Raw genomic sequence first — 13,332 nt, forward strand, 5'->3', positions numbered from 1 at the left:
TGTGTGTGGACAGATGCGTATTCCCACTGCCGCCCAACACCCACACGGACCAGACGCACGCAATTGCCACCTCGCTCCTCCTGCTGCTGCTGCTGCTGCTGCAGACACACGAGCCAACTACGAGACCAGACTAGCCGACTAGATTCAGACAACAGGCCAGGGATCCTATCCACCTGTTTGCTGTTCACAGCCACATCCACACCCACACCTCACACACCCACACCCCACACACCCACACTCACTCACTCACTCACTCGTCCTCCCCTCCATTCATCCGTCGACGCTGTATGCCCACGCAGGCAACCAACCTAGACTCCAGTAGGCTACTGAGGATAGACTGCGTGGATACCATGAACACAGCAATTGGACTACAAATAAAACAATAAAGCTGTGTCTTGCTGTGTTTGTATTTTGTAGTTTGTATTTGAATCTGTTTCCGTAGCTATAACTGTATCTGTATCTGTATCTGTGTCTGTATCGATCGCATGGATCGCTTGGTACGCCTCCCTCTTTCTTTTTTAAAACCGCCCTTTTACCGTTTCTATCTTTTTTTTTTTTTTTTTTTTTTTTCCCTTTTCTTTCATCCCAGATCCAGCCAGGAACCTGGCCCGAGGCACTCGTTCCTAGACCATACATAAACCAATCTCTTTCTTGGCATGCACGAAAAAGACAGGGGTGGGGGGAGGAAAGAATATATGTGTGTTGACTTACTGATCTATTTTGTTTGCATGCTACGATATGCACAATATGGGCGGACGGCCTACAGTGATATGAAAATACAGACACATCAATAGATAGATCCATGTCCCTCTTGTTGTTTGTTGTTTTTGCTGTTTGTTACAGTGCAATACCACGGGTAAATGAGCGATCCATGCGTTGGACAAACCAAAACCAAGCCAAACCAATTTAGGGGGAGGAGGGATGAAAGGTTTTACTTCAGCACCAAGGGGGGGAAACTGGAAACTATGGTACAATTGCAACCGGGGATAAAGATGAGAATTATGCTGCATCTCTCTTAATTGGGCACTAAACAACCATTATAGTCTCGTCCCTCTAGTCTGGATCGCCTTCTCTTCTCCGTCCAGCGTCCTATCTCGCTCCCCAGCAACCCCGGGATTTTGATGGTCATGGTCCTGCTCATCCTCCAGCTGCCGTTGCACCACATACGCCGTCCACGCCTGTTGCTCTTCTTCCTTTGACATCCACCTCACGCCAAAACGGCCAAATCTCATAATTCGCCCAAAGACCCGAATGTGGAACCATTCGCCCGCACCATCCGGCAATAGGCGGTCGCGCATCCCTGTCCGAATAAACAGCGTGACAAACAGACCACAAACGACTCCTGCCAGAAGCCAGTGTACGTTCACAGCATAGATATAATCATCGTGTACCGTGTACCCACTCTTGAGAAGACGATTGTACACGGCCGTGAACAATAGGCCTGCACCGACACTAGAGAGACTCCAGGAGGTCAAGATTACGCCGTGCAGCGGTCCAATGTTCGACGGCCCAAACATGTCGCACAGGAAGGCTGGGATGCATCCGAATCCTCCGCCATAGCAGGCGGTCAAAATCCACACCACCATCAAGAAGGCCCAATTGGCACCCGACTTCATGATGATGGGTAAGCAGGCAAGGATGATGATCTGGCTACCAAGCATGATCAGGTACGAGTTCTTTCGACCGATACGGTCCGAGAGGGAAGCAAAAACCAGGCGACCCAATAAATTGAACCCTCCGTTGATAGACACGATGGTCGAGGCACTGTCCTTGCTGTGGCCAAAAATATCCGTCGCAACGTTGGCAAGACGTGAGATGATAACCACCCCAGCCATCGTATTGCCCAGGAACATAATATACATCAGCCTGAACTCACGCGAATACAAGGCATCCATTAGATTCAACGATGTGCTGGGATCAAAACTTGAGCGCGCCCCTGTCTTCGCAGACTGTCGTTCTGAGGCTTTCATGGGCGGGACCATTGAGGGTACCACGGTCGGCGTCGCAGAGTTTGGTGAGATCGGTGAGGCCGAATGCTCATCTACGCTTCTGTGAGGATCAGACTGTTGGAACGTGTGGAGAAGATGAAGTGAACCAACGTTGTACGAATTGGTCCCTGTGTTGATTTCCGTATCGCCCCCAAAATGGCTAGACTGCTCGATCGAGGTGCCTTTCAGCTTAATGTCGTTTAGCTCATCCACATCGTCAACACGGACTGCCCATACGTTCATGCCATTAACGACATAACCCGGCGGAGGGACTCGAAACACAAAGGCGCAGAACACCATGATCACAAAGTACACGCATCCTAGGACCACAAACGTCAGTGGGAGCCCTACAGCAGCAGAAAGTGGGTCCGGAATCTTGGCCATGACAATCGAACCGGCTCCAAAGCCACTGACAGCCAGACCAGCAGCGACACCTCGACGATCTGGAAACCATTTTTGAAGTGCAGAAACAGGAGAGATGTACGAGATACCAAGACCGAGACCTCCAAAAATGCCATATCCGACATAGACGAGGCTGATTTGTTTAACGTAGATACCGACGGCTGTAATAAGGTTGCCGGTCAGAAAGAGAGCTGCGCCCAAGAGACCAGCCTTTTTTGGGCCATGTCTCTCAAGCCATGGTCCCATGATAGATGAAGCAACACCGAAGCAGCCTATGGAGATGCAGTTGTTTGATGACACTGTTCAGGTTAGTGTTGGACCCACGCATTTTTTTTTTTTTTGCTGTGGTGGTCATGCAGGAAGGGTCGCGTCAAGGACAGTAAACCTTTCCCCCTCTTCTATTTTTCCACTCCCTCCCCCCTTACCGAGAGCCACATAGAACGTAATGGCGGCCATATGGATTGTCGTCGGAGTGCCATCGTCAGTGCTGTAAAGCGCGTTATCAATCAAGTTGTTGAACACAGACCCTATTGCGTTTTTTTTTTTCAAAGGATTTAGATTTTTTTCATGTCATTGTTAGATTTCACCTGCCTCGACCTCACGTTCTTTTCAAGAATTAATGCCCCCTAACGACCTTGAGCAGATTCATTTTGCAAGATGGAACTGGCAATACAGAAAGAGAGAGAGAGAGAGAGAGAGAGAGAGAGAGAGAGAGAGAGAGAGAGAGAGAGAGAGAGAGAGAGAGAGAGAGAGAGGCCACGACTTCCAGAATTATGTTGCTTACAGGCATACAAGGTACCACATACGGCCTGGAAGCAGAATGCAGCTGGGAGAAAAATCCAGCGATTAAACTTGATATTGCCAATCAAATACGTTTCCTTGGCCAGTCGCGCCTCGGAGCGTACATAATCCACACGACTGTAATGGCGATGGATCAGACGTGAGATGCCCTTGAAAGATTTCAGGTCTATGGACTCTACGGTGGTGGTGGAGCATATCGAGGTCGTGAGTGCACTGGTCGTTGACCGTAGCTTGTCCGGGTTCAGGACATGCCCGTCTGCGCGGAGTACCGTCGCCGTCGTTGTCGCCGTCATCGTGCTGTGCTCATCAGCCCCTTCATTTCCAAGCCGGGGTTGTTGAACGTCTGTGGCCTGCAGGGTTGGTAGATTCTGGATAGAGAGACGATGTAGATTGTCATGATTCTGTGTGAGCCGGCTATCGCTGTGGGCGTTGTTGTTGTGGGAAGTGGGACCGTTGTTTGATTGTTGCAGATGTTGGTCATTGGATTGGCTGTAGCTATCGAAGGTACGACTGCAATCATCGTGGAGCTGTATGTTGCTGGCAGTATGGCAAGCCCGAGGGAGGACTTGAGTACTGCTAGGGTGATGTTCGGTGGACGTGGAAGGGTTGGGATGAATCTCTGGTTGGGCCATAGTGGTAGTGAGGCAAGAGGCAGGTTGTTGCTCGCACTTGTCGCTGTGAATATGAAAGATGGTAGCGGTGGTGTTGACGAATAGAACGGTCGATCGTATAGGATTTTGGAGATGAGAAGGGAATGCGAGAAATAAAAGACGAAGGGCTATGAAATGATCAAATAGAAAAGTGTATGGGGATGCAGAAAAGAAAAAGAGCTGTAAAAGTGGTGGTATGAGTTAAGGAATGTTAGGGAGTGGGATGGAGGGGTGGGGTATGATGAGGAAGTAGAAAAGGGTGAAAGATAGATGCGGATGGGGTAAGCGCAGATCTCCAGGGCGAAGGTGAAGAGCGACCAGAAAGGGGCGGGGGGATGGATACCTGTGGGACCGGGACAAGGAGCAAAAAAAATAGGATTGAGGGATCATGTCCTTTCTTCACACTTTCGCGGCAACACGCGCCTTTATATATACTCTTCCTATTACTACGCACAGGAAAACAGCAAAAAGAAAGGGGCGTCCTCGGTAGTGCCTTTTTCTCTATCCTGTTATTTCGTATTGAGCTATTCAATTGCGCAGGTGTTTTTCTTTGACCGAACACGGACTGGAGTTCATGAGGAGCTACGGGCTTTGTGAACGTGGTAAAGCACATAGAGCGTAGTGCGTAAAAGGTAAAGGATGACCGCTTAAATATAAAACATGAAGTACGGCATCCGCTCATGGTTTCTTCTTATCTTCCGATTATCATCCTAAAAAAGGATGGAAGGTAAAATGAAGTGGAAGAGTTTGGTTCAAGTAGCACAAGATACATGCGCTATAAGGCTCCATAAGCGTATGCAAATGGCACGGGGAAGGAGGAGAAGAGGAGATGGCTGCAAAGGAACAAGAAGAAAGAAAAAAGGACGAGGGGAATTCAGGAGCCCCAGAAGAGACAGGGAAAGAAAAGAGACGAGGAGGGGGTGCAAAGAGAGCAATAGGTACCCAGAGAACCAAGACGAGCGCTTTGAAAGCGGGACCTTGGACGAATGGAGAGATGTAGGCGTGTGCAGCGCACATGGCGTGACATGGAGATGGAGCCAGAGAGGCTGACAAGAAGCGCTTCATTCATCGGCAAGTAGCGTCGAAAATCCCATTAATGCACAAGACAGGATGAAGAGATCCGCTGCCGCGCCGCGAACATCGCCGTTCTTTACATTATCAACGCCACTCTCTATCTGCAACGTCCAGAGTAAAAAAGAAGCGAGCGTGAAGCAAGGGATGGTATCCAGTTGCCGTTCCCATCTGATCCTTGGTCATCCGATGGCTTGACGACTGCAAGTACGATTGTTGATGCAGGTAGAAAATAAATTAGATGTCAAATTGTCCTCCTACTCATTACTCGGATGATCACACACCACAATCCGCATTTAAAGAAACGAGTGTCCTTTCGGCGTCATAATAGGAATAAGCTCTCTAATGTATGCCTAAAGTGCGCGGATGAGGTGTCCCCGAACTATCTATCCATTAACGACAGAGTGTCCTTTAGATCGACCTGTTAATATTTTCTTAGCCTCCTTCAATAAAGGAGGTGCGATGTCTATATTTTTCAACACGAATGGAACCGCAGAAGCTGCTGGAGAGACGAGAAGCAACCAGATAGTCTTTTGCGCGGGTCCCATTTGTCTCCAGTTAGGTTCGGGAGACCCCCCGGATTGCAGTGCAAACAGGAATAGCCTTCGCGGCCTCATTCCTGTATAACGAGAAAGGCTACTGGGACAGAGAAGTGTCCCTGAGATCCTGACGAGCTAGTCAGCTAGAGTACAGTTTTTTTTGCTGTGCTTCTACCTCTCTTTCCCATCGGCAATGACGCCTATTGTTCAGCAGCGTATTGGAAATTTCTCCTTTCTCAAATATCTTTTTACCCAAGTCCTTCTTCAGGAGTTGCTTCATCTTAGCCACTCGTTCGTTTATTCAGCTATTGATATTGATATTGAACCCAATAAAAACAGGATCTTCTTTCCCATATTTCTTGGCTCCCATTCAAACTAGCCCTCTCCTTCTCGAAAACAACAAAAAATCTCCGGACTTGCTGTGCTTTTCGGTACCTTTTTTTGGGCAAATTATCAAGACAAGGATGAAACGCGATCCACAAGATCGAAACATTAAAATACCGGGGGAAGAAATTTTTCATCTTCACGCGTACGAAATATTTGTCGTGTCTTGTCGCGTCACGTCGCGTATTTTTTTTGGGGGGGGTGGCAAAAAAAGCTTAATGCTCTCGGTTTAAAAAAAAATAATCTTCCTTTATTTAACTGTATTTGATCCATCTCCCAAGTTATAAAAAAAGCAGCGAGGTGCTGGGAATACTTTCTAATGATTGACCGAGGCAGATGTATTCGCAGCCGTTCCCATTGTTTGAGTTTTCTCGTTTTGTCTCCTATCAGCATCCTTCTTCATTAAGCCGTGTCCTGCCTCTCTCAGTGAGTTGAGGAACGCTATGTTTTTAGTAAAGTAGAACGCTCGTTAGTGTATGCTTCCTTTACAAACATACAAACATACACAAAAGAGGAGACAAAGAGGCATCCTCACATGGAAGACCTGTCTTGGCAGCCCAATTAATAATACTAGAAGGAATGTTACCCTGGTAGTAATCGGAGAAAAAAAATAGAAAAAAAAAAGGACCTTCTGTTAATTAGAGGTGACCCCAGACCCGAAGCATATACAGCGAGTCAGCATCCTCACTTGCCTTTGGGTTATCAAAGTACCCGAACCAGATATTGCATCCTTTGCCGTCCTCTAGGGGCTGAATAACAACATCCTGCCTGTACTCATCCACGCGCACCGTTCCCGACTTTTCTGGCACCGTCTTGTCCTCAACACTCTGTCCATTGATACAATAGATGCCTCCTCCGAATTCCTGCACATGCAGCTCGTAGACGTAATCTCGAGGAGAGAGCGGCCAAGGGAATTTGGAGGTATAGTGCAGACGACGCTCATCCAGTTGCTTCCAACCGCCCATATTCTTATCCCAGGTCTTGCGGTAATTTAGATCCGTGTATGCACTGAGAAGGTACCTTGCTGGCAGATCTGGGTATGTTCCGAGGACCTTGTATTCATTCAAGGCGCTGTTAACTACAGCACGGCGATAGACTTTGAAGTTGGGAACTTCTGTGAAGAGCTCCCAGGATACGATATCAGGATCCCTGATCTCCACAATCGCTGCGTTGACTTGATCTTCTGTGAACATCTATTTTATATTGTGTGCTGAAGCTTGGTCAGAGGTTGGCGAGTAGGATCGAGAGAAAGTACGGATCGGATGGGAAAGCTGAATTGTGAAGATATGCGGAGGAAACTGAAGAGGAAAGGTGAGATTGAGAAAAAGATAAAGGACGATAGATCGCATTACACCATCAGGCCCTCTCTCTTTTCCAGTCACCCCTCCCTTCACTATGTTTATCCTGTTGCTTACCTGCTTACCTGCTTGAAGACCGAGGACCAATCCTGAATACACGATGTTGATTCCATACAGGAAAAGGGAAAGCCTGAAAGGGCATCCATTTCAGATACGATAAGTATAAACCGCGCGCGAATGAAGTGGCAGCAGCTGGCTCATCGCTTTTACACGTGTAATGAACAAAGGCAACGACTCGCTTACCCATTTAAAAAAACAAAAAACACTAGAACTCTGACACAGTAACTTGATAGTGTGGCCTAAAGTATCCACAATGTAGAAGCAAAAAGAATATCCAGTCAGACATCATGAATACTAATTATCATCGGATCAAACCAAAGAACGGCACATTAAAGATGGTGATTTTAAAAGCTCAAAATTAGCAAAAGAAAGCGCCCAACGTGGGGGTCGAACCCACAGCCTTCAGATTAAGAGTCTGACGCTCTACCGATTGAGCTAGCCGGGCTTTCTAACTATAAATGGCGTGCTCTTCCATTTACTTTGAGTCTAAATACTAACGATCTATAAGTGCACGTCAAAGTCACATGACTATTATTCTCTAAGTGCAAGGTTTGATGCTTGCATATATAATTATCTTAAATCTTGGCATTTATAGTTAGAAAGCCCGGCTAGCTCAATCGGTAGAGCGTCAGACTCTTAATCTGAAGGCTGTGGGTTCGACCCCCACGTTGGGCGCTTATCTTTTATTTTTGTGTATGCGAAGTTGTCAAGAAGAGAGGATATTCTTTTGGGAAGAATATAATCTCACAGGGAGGGTGTGAGACGGTTACACCCCGGCAAGAATAATTTGAGCATTTTTTTTTTCACGGGGGGTGAGCGCCCTATTCTCACGGGGATATATATTTTTTTTATTACTAGGACCCCTATTGCTAGAGACGTAAAGCTTTTGCTGCCAGGTCCCTTTCACAATCCTCGTCAGCATGAGTGGTGACTCGAAGAGCTCTGCTCCCTACTTGGCCTGTTATGTACGAAGGTCATCCTTTAGCCCGTGTCCATTGCCATCAAAAACTTGCATCCACCTAGTCGCTCCATCAGAGCCAGCTCCAGCTGTTGGTAATAGCCCTGTACTAGGCGCTTGTCCGCCTCTGCCTTGATCGCTTCCACGTCTGTTGCGGGTCGTTGTCTATAGGTTGGTCCCATGAAATCACCCCTACTACGGTTGTGCCCTCCAGCACAAGTGCGTCCTCTGGTGCGTTTGCTCACAGAAGTTATTCCACGCTCTCGCTCCCAGTCCACAGTGATTTTGCAACGTCTGTTCCAGATCTCAGTCCGTCCTAGCTCCTCGATGGCCCCGACAAAGCGCGCGACCATGTACCTTACGACTGCCTTTGGCGTCTTAAACGCTTCTGTCCATTCCGTAGTAAAGTCCTTTGGCACCAGCCCGTGGTACAAATCTTGAACGGCCCAACTTACTTCATTGCTGTGCCTGCTTTCGTCTGCCTCGTCGAGGTGTTCGTCCGCGTACCGGATGGTCGTCACTCCTTTGATCTTGCTCTCAAACATCCTCCAGATGGTCATCTCTGCCAGTGCGGTGAACTGCGGTCCTTTCTTCGTGCTTGACTGCTGTCCCCGGCCCTCCTCGCTCTTTTGCTTCGCCTCCCATTGCTTTCTCTCCTTTGCCCAAGCGCGTTGTCCATTCTCGTTCACTTCTTTCACCGCCTTGTTCCATCCTTCCAACTGTTCACCCCTAGAGGTCGCGCATAGCCATATGTGCTCAATGTCCTCGATCTCCAGCTCACACATCCTGCAAATGTCGGTGTCATACAGATCTGGCCGCCAGTTCCTCATGTATGACAGTGTCGGGAGCATGCCATGAATTTTTTTTTTTGTTCGATGTGCACGTTTTTGACAGTCTGCAGGGCTGGTGAAGGGACTCCTTGGTGTCCACCCGTCGTGAACAATACTCAAGGTCGCCTTCCAATGCACTGTTTACCAGTCTGGAATATACGTTGCTGTCCTATTCTGCTTGGTCCATACCGTGTTGTTCCGGATTACCGACTGTCGCTTCAGCACTCGTCGCATGTCATCCTCCACAATGGTGTCATTGATATTTGCGTGGCACAAAAGGTTGCTGTGCCCATCTTCCATAGCTCCGATAAATGGCTTTCCTTCGCTGCTTTGTCTGAAGCCTCATTGCCGCTGTCACCAGCGTGTCCTTTGATCCAAACGACTTTGACACTGCTGCCCTGCTGGACGAATGCATGGTGGACTGCCGCCCACCAGATCACGTACGGTGATCTTACGCGTTGTCGTTCCATGCATCGGTTCCGTTCTTCCACTAATACTTTGAACTGCGAAACTACTGCCGAGTTGTCGATGTAAACTGTCGTTGGGGTATTCTCACGGGGATAGTCTATAGAGCCTCGTTTGAAAAATAAAATAAAATAAAATAAAATAAAATAAAATAAAATAAAAATAAATAGCACTCGTTTATTTTTCAAAGTCTGTTTCAGGACGGAATTCTTTGGATGGTCGCGACATCTCGCTGCTGCTCTTGATGCGTTTGGCTCTTGGACGCCCCTTCGGCTTCACTACAAGTGGGTCTTTGGTGACACCAAGACCTGCTTCGTTGTCAGACGCGTCCTGTAGCTCCATGAGCCCCTGTCTCCGCTTCAGCGAGATTGAGAGGTTGTTGAGCGTTTGAATCGCTTCATCATGAATTGCTGGATCAGTTGTCCCCATGATGGCCAGCTCTCTCGCTATCCCTGCGACATCTGCGTGTCGCTTTATCCTCAGTCGCTCTTCCTTCCTTGGCTGTGGTGTCGAGGATCCTGTAGAGAACAAGGTGTGCACAATCCTCGTACAAGCGCTGGCGGGGTGATCCTCGGTCCTGGTGGAGGCGATGTAATGCGGGTAGGCGACTAGAAGCTTTGAACCAACTTTCGTCTCGAAACCTTCGAGATCCTGCCACTGCTCCTTGAACCAGCGCTTGAGAACGAGGCTGGTCCTATACTTGCACCTGCTGTCCCCTTGCATCACGCAAAAGAAGTGCCTGCACACAATCTCCTTGTTTTGCAGCAAGAGGCAGGTGCAAAAATATGAATGGTCATCCATAACCACAACGAACTCCTGTTGACTGCGACGGATCTTGTTATGGATGGAATAGACAGCAATGATTTCGGCTGGGTCCAGCCTTGAGAGTAGTGATGCCAGAGAAGACTCGCGGAGGGCTTTCCCAGTTCGATTGACCTATGCAAATGGATTCAATCAGCATCAGTCGTACCAAGAGGATAAAAGGGTAGAAGGAAACGTACGGCACATCCTACCATTCTGTCGTTGCTTGAGCAGTGCTTTTGCAGGATAGCCTGGTGGTCAGAAGGGTTGAAGTCGTAGGCGAATGACCAGTCCATCTCTCTGCGCATCTTGTCGCGCGCAAACCCTTCCAACATGTCGTTGTTCACCTGGACGATCTTGGGAAACATGGCTGCTGTCAGGCCAGGGCTCAGGCTGCATGCGGATCCCTCTGCCTGTGCTTCTTGCCCTCGGCATCCTCGGTTGGTAGTTTGCCTTGAAAAGCTCGCACTCGATCCTTGCGCTGGTGGCATTGGGGACGTCGCTCAACGATGTTTTACTGTTGAGCTCTAGCATCTTCAGCAGATGGTGAGTTTCTCGACGCGCTGGGTTGTCTCCATCCCGGCCGTGAAAGAGGTACGCACCCAGGGCCAGGCCCATCGGAAACGGTCATTATAGAGCCGCTGGAGGTACTCGCTGACTTTCCCATCACAATCCCCATACGTGTGACATAACTCCTGCCATCTCGCATCGAACCCACTGGTGATGAAAGAGCGGCTGACAGCCGTAAAGTCGCGCTTAAACATCTCCCACCTATTCCCCAAAGGCTCGTGCAGGTGAAGGTGAATGTTTTTCCACATATGCCGCAAACAATTGATGACCTGAGTCCGGGGAAGTGTGTACGCGCAGGCTGCGTCCATTGCTGCGTCCTTATCGACCATGATAGCCTTGGGTGCAAGCTGTCTTGTGGCAATAAGCAATTGCTCTAGGACCCACTTATAGTCAAGGGTCTTCTCTCCAGACGTCAAGGCACATGCCACCAACCGTGTGCGAAAGACAGCATCTACAATGGCGAAGGAGTGGAGCGACATTTGGAACCGATTAGTGGATGCTGTCGTGTCATGGACAATAATATCGTGGTACCGACGATATAGTGTCTTCTGAATAGGACTCATCCAAAATACCCCATGGAGATGGCCGCCCTTAGCCTGGGAGTATTTGTAAACCAGTTTGGTTTCCCGGCGGATGTTGGGGCCAATAGGGTGAGCAGTTGGAGAGAGTCAGGGACTTTTGGCAGCCTCGTCTGGGCCATGTATCGCTTGCCATGGTTAATCACAGCCCGCTTGGGAAAACCTTGCCTGGATACTTATGCCCCAGCCATAGAAGCGTCTTGTATATGCCAAGCTTCAATTCCGCAGCCGTCTCAATAATCGCCTCCATATCAGAGTTCAGCGGCGTGAACGCCATGACTTCAGTGCGTAGATCGTGGTTGTGCTCAAGCGCGATCTTCGTGATGTGCCAAAAAGGAGTAATGGCCTTGGGGCTTGTCAGGTTGATCTTGAACCCACAATCTGCCCGAGAGGAACCCGCGTTGGGTCGTTGTTTGGTGGGATCCTGATGCTTCCTCGACCTGTGAAAGCCCTGCTGATGACAGACAAGTTGCACTGGACAATATGGAGGCAGTGTTAGTTCATCATTGAACCGGAAGCGTAGCTAATATCACTAGAATACGAACTGGGAGCAGCATACTTGTATTTGAGCTTGACCGGATATTCTAACCTTGAACCCACAATGCCGTGCGTACTCGTCGACGATGATCTTCGCTTCCTTGGCGTCCGAAAACTGATACCAGAGCGAGGGACTCCAAGGAGCTTTGTCTTGTTTCAGTGATTCATGATCCTGACCTGGCCAACACTCCTCCTCATCTGTCCACACAGTTGTCTCTCTCTGATCGTCACTCTCGTCAGCACTATCTTCCTCATCTCCGCGCGATACACATCACCATCGTCAGTGGTATCGAGCTCGCTGTCGCTCCTGTATGTTGTCCAATCCCCGCGCAAACCCCACTGATACCCATTGTTCTACCGCCATCTTTTGCATCAGGTTCGCCGTCGCTATAATCATCGGTGTGAAGCCGCCGTCACCCTCATTATATGGTTGCTGATCCACATCGCTGTCTTTGTCGAAGATGATGTCTGTCTTATGCTGTACCACAATCCTCGCATTGTCCTCCACCGGAGCGCTCGTATCGTCCTTGACCACGAGCTTTGGCTTGTCCTTCACCGTGATCTTTGCTTTGTCTTGAGGGTCGACCTTCGCCTCGTCCTGGACAGCCACTTTCGCGTTCCCTTTGACTGTGAGGCCGTCAGGATGACTAAACTTGAAGAGATCATGAAGATAGTCTGCCATGTCCTCCTCTGGTGTTGGGTGTTGCGTATCGTCTTTCACATACTTCTTGAAGGCACGGACGAGGTCATCATCCTCCATCTAAACATTAAATCAAGTAGTGTTAAAAATGTTAAATTATATCCTAGATACTCCAACTATCGACGCAATTGATAAGTGTGTGTAAAGTACCGAAGTATAGCCCGTTAATAGACGCAAGAACCGGACCGATGATTCAAAGCAAGGCATGGGCTGACCAGTCGACGTATGGATTGACATGTTGCTCGATGGCCATAGCGGCTAGTATGCCACAGGATCCGCTGTCCTGCTGCTTTGGGGTCAAGAAAGGCAGGACATTCTTGCTGGCTTTCCTCCACTTGGGAAGGTCCTCGGCAGGCGGGTCCATCCACTTCACTAAAGCGTAGATTGCTTCATGCGGTACAGGCCAGCCAATGGAGTCCCCAAAGAGGACCTGATACTTCTTGAGGTCAAGGCATACAACGCCACAGTGTTGTCCCATATAAGCAATCGCGAACAGCTTTTTGGCGCGTCCACCCCTGGTTTGCTCCTTCTCGCGTCCCAGACCTTAGAATTAGGCCATATATATGAAGAAGGCGCAAATAAGTACTGGCCACCCTGTTCATAGGAACGATCGAAGAACGCCTGAATACCACTAACCGCC

The 13,332-nt window shown here is 48.8% G+C and overlaps 4 protein-coding genes and 2 non-coding genes across 6 annotated transcripts; 1 reads left to right on the forward strand and 5 right to left on the reverse strand.

Annotated features, from left to right (window-relative positions):
- Positions 1-562: 562 nt before the first annotated feature.
- Positions 563-4,221, reverse strand: BC939DRAFT_444544 (major facilitator superfamily domain-containing protein). The gene is made up of 3 exons (XM_051554693.1): positions 3,175-4,221; positions 2,816-2,917; positions 563-2,662 (listed from the first exon to the last, which is right to left on the reverse strand). Exons 1-3 carry the CDS (start codon positions 3,821-3,823, stop codon positions 1,038-1,040), a joined length of 2,376 nt encoding a protein of 791 aa, XP_051414708.1. The 5' UTR covers positions 3,824-4,221; the 3' UTR covers positions 563-1,037.
- A 1,837-nt stretch (positions 4,222-6,058) lies between these two features.
- BC939DRAFT_527021 (uncharacterized protein) lies at positions 6,059-7,028 on the reverse strand (the record flags this gene model as incomplete). The annotated part of the gene is made up of 3 exons (XM_051561393.1): positions 6,059-6,276; positions 6,371-6,422; positions 6,528-7,028. 3 exons carry the CDS (start codon positions 7,026-7,028, stop codon positions 6,152-6,154), a joined length of 678 nt encoding a protein of 225 aa, XP_051414709.1. The 3' UTR covers positions 6,059-6,151.
- Positions 7,029-7,625: 597 nt separating this feature from the next.
- On the reverse strand, positions 7,626-7,698 carry BC939DRAFT_t62. Its single transcript has one exon. It is a non-coding gene; the product is annotated as a tRNA-Lys (tRNA).
- A 157-nt stretch (positions 7,699-7,855) lies between these two features.
- Positions 7,856-7,928, forward strand: BC939DRAFT_t61. Its single transcript has one exon. It is a non-coding gene; the product is annotated as a tRNA-Lys (tRNA).
- A 1,749-nt stretch (positions 7,929-9,677) lies between these two features.
- On the reverse strand, positions 9,678-10,458 carry BC939DRAFT_444556 (uncharacterized protein). Its single transcript, XM_051554694.1, is given in 2 exon segments — positions 9,678-9,902; positions 9,913-10,458. The coding sequence occupies 2 exon segments, from the start codon at positions 10,305-10,307 to the stop codon at positions 9,866-9,868; spliced, it is 432 nt and encodes a 143-aa protein (XP_051414710.1). The 5' UTR covers positions 10,308-10,458; the 3' UTR covers positions 9,678-9,865.
- A 1,302-nt stretch (positions 10,459-11,760) lies between these two features.
- On the reverse strand, positions 11,761-13,170 carry BC939DRAFT_475129 (uncharacterized protein; the record flags this gene model as incomplete). The annotated part of the gene is made up of 3 exons (XM_051558469.1): positions 11,761-11,895; positions 12,351-12,752; positions 12,928-13,170. The coding sequence occupies 3 exons, from the start codon at positions 13,168-13,170 to the stop codon at positions 11,761-11,763; spliced, it is 780 nt and encodes a 259-aa protein (XP_051414711.1).
- Positions 13,171-13,332: the final 162 nt, after the last annotated feature.

This window comes from Gamsiella multidivaricata (genome assembly GCF_025024155.1).
Source record: "Gamsiella multidivaricata strain RSA 2152 chromosome Unknown BC939scaffold_16, whole genome shotgun sequence".
In the NCBI taxonomy this organism is placed as follows: domain Eukaryota; kingdom Fungi; phylum Mortierellomycota; class Mortierellomycetes; order Mortierellales; family Mortierellaceae; genus Gamsiella; species Gamsiella multidivaricata.